Raw genomic sequence first — 6,006 nt, 5'->3', positions numbered from 1 at the left:
ACTTAGTTTTTCCCTTTGAAAGAAAGATAAAGATCTCTCCCACGAAGTCTCCCGCTAATCTACGCAATGCTCGTACAATTCCTTATAGATTCTCTCAAAATCCTCCTCTCCAATCTCTCCAGGAAATGTAGAAATCTACATTTCTACTTTTATTCTAAGATCTCTAAACATTCCTCTCGATTTTCCCTTCATACACACGCCTATATATCATCCATGAGAGGCGTTAGCCACTCTATTTTTAAAGAGACACAAAATTCCTCTTTTTTCTAAAAGCGGCATCTTTTCATTCCAAGAGACAATTCTCTACATCCAAGAGACATATCTCTTCATTCAAGAGATTTTCCCAAGTGTCTAGATTCATTGAACCACTCTATGGGGGCATTTGATTCACTTAAAGTATTCTATAACATCTCAACATAGTCAAAAATTGCCAGAAATACATCAAAACTCGTTGTTGGCACCTCTGGTGCCGCTCCTCTAGATTTTGGCGCTTTTGGCACCATTCTGGCACCTCTAGCGCCTGTTCTCTGGATTTTGGCATATATACTTACAAGATAAGCATAAAAGCAACATTTCTTTAAAGTGTAATTTATTCAAAAATATGTGAGAAGTGTAAAGAAGATTAAGCATAGAAAGACATCAAAATGTGCATGGTCAGAATTTTTTTTCTTGCTCGTTTTTACTTCAAATTGCATTATTTTTGTTTCCTTTTCTCCAAAAGCCCTTTTCTTGTACCTGAAGTAAAAAATATACAAAATACATTCTTTTTAAGTGTAATATTATTAAAAATGGGCATAAAATATTTATAAAAAATAGGTATTTTTTAGGCGTGTCAAAACGTATGTCACTTGTAGTGCTGTGCTCATTTATTTAAACTATTGTCTATATGAGATTAGTTCGGTATTGTATTTTCAAAAGTAAAATATTACTTTCCAAAATAATATTCATATAATAAATTAAATATTATTTTCTCAATTTGGCGACCAACACATATCACATCAACTATTGTAGAATGGTAGCAAGCTAGAGTAAAGATTTAGATTTCATCAGAGAAAATTTACTACCTAAGCGGGTGCTCACTTTCACCTCCTCGAATTGTATAGGAATTTACCTGAAGGTATGCCTCTTACACCTCATACGAGATGAGAAGGGAGAAACTGACTCAAATTCATCCCCTTTTGATGACACTCCTAAGGAGGAGCTAGTTCATACTGGCCCAGCTCAGCTGAGTGCGGCACAAATGATTGTATCGAGCAATCTCCCTAATGCTCTAATGGCGTCCTCATTGGAGACCACATTTAACCTAATGGTAGTTGGACAGCTGACCCCATTTCTCACAGACAATGCTAAGAATGTCAGAGTGGCCAATCAAGGGCTGGTATGCTCTATCTCTTATCTTCCCACCAAGCCTCTCCCCCTTATGGTGGCTTGATTCCTCTCGACTCGATGTTCTCTTGACATCGGGTTGCTACGTACTTTGGAGACATGTAACTGACAAAGAAATTTTAGCTTTCCATGAATATGTAGAAATATTAGAAACTCTATGAAAAATAATAACAAAATAAAAAAGTGAGTAAATAAGATATGCACCTGTCAAAACTTTAAGCCTGATGACTCAAAGCACCTTAGGAATCACTTATTTTGTTGCTTTGGCAACGACCGAGTGAGCCTTCTTCATCACTATCCAAGCAGCCAATTTTTTCACCCACTTAGCTTGATTGGTTTCAGAGGCTTCACAATCATCCTTGGTCATTACTTTGAAGATGCCCATCTGCATCATCTTATCAGGACCACCAACTTGGCCCCTCAATCTTACTGATCTTCAATAACACTCTTGCCAACACCCTGTCCTTTACGTTCAATGGGGCATCCCCATATGAAACCATCTAGATGAACTACCCTCGGAGGAAGGAAGTCAAATAGAATTACTACTTCTTGTTCCTCACCTTGTTCTTCAACCCTAGTACTTGGAATTTGTTGACTGAAGAGAACTAGAAAATTTCATTTGGTCTGACCTGGAATAAAAACAAATAATTGAATTGGTGAATAGATCATGGAACCCCTCATTGTTGTTAGAATATTACAAAGTTCATGAAAGTTGCAATATAATTGGGCTTCACTTACGCCAGGATGACTCGATAATTGTGGTAAAGATGAAGGACAACTTGTTGCAAAGGTGCAAGCAAAGACCAAGCTAAAATCAATCATAGTATAATAGAGGAATAGCATAGTACAGTGAGGTCGCCTAATCCAACTCGCCATGTCCCTAAAGCTTGATGGAAGAATCATAAACCTGACTCTCCTTCAATAAATCAACCTCCTCCCAAGTCATTCATGATTAGTTTTTTGAAACCACCAACCTAATCTCTTGTGGTGAGTGAGTACTAAAGTGTCAACCAACTATCACTAGAATTAAATTATAGAAGGTTAAGAGAGAAGTAGATAGAAAAAAAAAAAGTATTCAATATGGTGCCCCTCATATATATATGCACCTTATACATTGGGTCTGCAAAAATAACTCCTTGAAAGCCAACCTCCACACTATCCACTCCTTTATCCTTAGAGAAGGGAACAGACCAGCCAACTGGCTTGCTAAAATAGGGAATCACACTGAAGAAGTTATTGCTAAAACTCATCATGACTCATGCTTAACCAACTTTTTCTTCAAAAATTTGTCAAAGTATATATACTATCATCCCCAATAGTTTCAAACATAGATGTTAAATTTTTTTAATACTCATGGAAAATATTAAGATTTACATACATACCACCCAATACATATGTATTTACATATCTAAAACTTGAATTTTAATTTTTACATACGCGACACATTAGTTTTGCTTAAAAAGTTATATTTCATTTTAAAAGTTAATTGTGGTGTTTTTTGTGTTACAAAAAAAGCTAAGTGATAAAAATGTATAATGTAAAATTTAGGTGCTAAATAATTATTGGGTGATGATTCTTTATTAATAGGTGATGATTCTTTTTCATGAGAATAGGTTGGTATACAAGAAAATAACCAAGCACTAATGGTGGGATAATAAAAAATTTCCATCAATATTCCAGCCGCAAACAAATGATTCAGTAGAAGTTGACCATATATTAAGAATTTTACACTTTAAGATGTATAATCCAACAAAGCAACAATCAAGTTAAATAATAACAAATATGTAAATTTTGTAAATTTTAAACACTTTACAAAATATAACGAAGGTGATAATAAATCAAAAATGACCATATGTATTATCTTATCAAATAAAATAAATGGTAGGCTTTATTGCCAATTAAAAATTTTAAAATATTTGGATCAAATACTTATCTACTTAAATTGCCCTCTAACACATACATGCCCTTTTTTATATCTATGATATTAATCCTTAAGAAATTCAACATACTCATATTATTGGAGGCACGAGTCAAATCGCAAATTCCTTGATAGAATCATTTCGACAGAATAAAAAAAAAAAATAAAATTAAGAACTTTGTAATTATACATATATTTTATTTGGTTAAATTATCTAGATTTGGAAAATTTTTATTTTTACTTTTCCTTTCTCTAGGACACATTATTAATTCATGTATTTTTTTTTTTTTTTTACTGACTCGAGGCTTTCCCAATTGGATTAGGCTTGAAAACGGCCAATAAATAAGAGCTTCGTAATTCCGTAAAAATTATATTTTAATCATGCAAATTTCGTATGAAAATACTTGACTAGCTGCTCCATTCTTTCATGAAGCTTTGTGAATTATAATTGATCACCTAGGACGGCTGATTATTAGTCATCCACATCAAGTCTTAGTCAATGCTAGCAACACAATTTCTCTCCTCTATAAAACGAAAAATTATTAAATCAGGACACCTAATGTAAATTTAGATCAAGTGTCCAATAACAAGATGCCACATGGCAACCCGGGCCCGAACAGTGTAGGTCACCGGGCCCAAATTGTCATGTGGCCCTCTGTTATTGGACACCTGATACAAATTTACATCAGGTGTCCTGATTCAATAATTTCTCAAAACGAAACAATGAATCTTTGGCCTCTCTCAATCCCAAGGCGACTCCAGCCCCCTTTTAACTCTCCAAAACATTACTTCCACAATCCCTACAACTTCCTAAAGTAAAAAATCTCAATTAGCTCTTATAAATCCTAATAAAAAACAATATATTTTTTCACTGCTAGTACAAGAATTTAAAATTACAATACAAAGAGAAGTTTTCTTTGGAGCAACAAGACCAAAAATTTCACACCATTAATTCTCTAACATCTGACATTTGATCAGGAATTCCCTACCCCTTTTTGAAAAGAAAAAAAAATTATCTTTCAAGACAATTTCAGTATTAAATCTATCCAAACTCTCAATATCTTTTTTCCCCTTAATACCCTATACCTTTCAACACCACTCCAATAATATACCCAACAAATTGTATAGCCTTTACCATCAAAAGATCCTATAAACTATAAATCACTGTGGCTAGGAGTAAATATTTAGAGAATAAATAAAACATTTTGGAGAAATGTACATATGTACCACCTAATTCTTAACACCTAAATACTAACCTTTCATACCACATCAAAAATACCAATATTTTAACTTTTAAAAACTGAAATAAACCTTTCAAGCATATAGGTAAGATGGCATATATGTAAAAATTGGATTTCAGGTGCTAGATATGTAAATACTTTGGAATTAAGTGGTATGTATGTAAATCTTCCAAATGTTTTTAAAAGATTTAAGAATAATTTAATTTAAATTAGAATACTAATAAAACACTAATCAAACATACCTTATCTAAAACAAAAAGCGATGTCAAATAAACTATAAATGCCTGGCGTCAACGTCTCCTACGCTTGTATTCATCCACCTTGAATTTATCATTCGTTGAATTTTGGTGGCTTCTTGGAGGCCTAGCAAGCTTGTCATTGCCCCATTTGTCACTATCCTTGGCACCCCAGCAAGTATTAGCACATCGCTGAAACATAAAGTTAATAAAAGTAAATTAACATCGATAATACATAGAGATGGATATACTTGCTTAACAAGCCAAATAGAAAACAGTCAAAAAGCTTGCAATGAGAGCTTCGAGATCAAATCCAACATCAGCTTTTAAACGTTTACATAATTATAACATCGGCTGCCAAAGATTATAAATAATCTTGGTAAGTCGGAGCAGCTCGTACAGGGACACACTTATCATCTTCTTATATGGTGTTATCGAACTCCGTCCAGCCCACCATCATCTACATCCTCCAACGCAAACCGCAGCATCTCTTCCAACTTATCCAACTATGATGCTGCGCCATTGAATAGCCAATTAACTGCGATCTTCTACAAAAAAATGGCATAGGCTTCCTGGCTATTGGGGTCTCTTCATGGAATTCACAGCCACACACTGAATCTCGTCTGTTAATGATCTTCACTTGCTTATGAAATTAGTTGGTGGTATTAATTATCCTTAAATTCTTATAAAGAAATAATAGCTATAATTTCTCATATAACAAGAAGCAAACGAAATTGAAACTTGGAGATTTAAGAGATGAGCACAAGCATTTAGATTTTCTTGTATCTTTTGGCCTTGGGTTTGAAATTACTTTTCATATTTACCCTAGTTCATTCAAAGCTTTATTCAAATTTTGGGGATATGTGAGAGTATAGTAAAGGTGATACAACAATATATGGATATGCACAATTGATTTTGCAATCAAGGAAACATTTTACTATTCTCATTTATGAAAGGAGATGCTGTTTTTCTATTGTTTTTGATTAGCTTGCTTGGTAAGATTATCATTAATACTAAAATTTTTAATATTATAAGTGTGCTTATGCTCCTCTAGTAAGTTTAGATATAGGGTTTAAAGATAAATTATGTAATGACTCAGATAAATTATGGAATGACTTAAAAGACTTAATACAAATGATACCTCTTGAAGAAATAATTTTTGTTGGAGGCGATTTAAATGGAAATGCCGTTAGAGTGGTAGAAGGTTTCAGAAATATTCATGGTG

At 33.5% G+C, this 6,006-nt stretch overlaps 1 protein-coding gene across 2 annotated transcripts in view; it reads right to left on the bottom strand.

Moving 5' to 3' along the window:
* Nucleotides 1–4,706: 4,706 nt before the first annotated feature.
* The window catches only part of LOC110033138 (zinc finger CCCH domain-containing protein 25), a 38,260-nt gene continuing 36,960 nt past the window's right edge, over nucleotides 4,707–6,006 (bottom strand). For both annotated transcript variants that reach the window (XM_020737024.1, XM_020737025.1), the window contains one exon: nucleotides 4,707–4,973. In XM_020737024.1, coding sequence (XP_020592683.1) covers nucleotides 4,836–4,973 — 138 coding nt within the window. In that variant the 3' untranslated portion in view covers nucleotides 4,707–4,835. The remainder of the gene's footprint in view (nucleotides 4,974–6,006) is intronic.

This window comes from Phalaenopsis equestris, unplaced genomic scaffold (assembly GCF_001263595.1).
Source record: "Phalaenopsis equestris unplaced genomic scaffold, ASM126359v1 Scaffold001096, whole genome shotgun sequence".
In the NCBI taxonomy this organism is placed as follows: Eukaryota; Viridiplantae; Streptophyta; class Magnoliopsida; order Asparagales; family Orchidaceae; genus Phalaenopsis; species Phalaenopsis equestris.
Note: the sequence above shows the minus strand (reverse complement) of the source record. Positions and strands in the feature narration are given on the sequence as shown.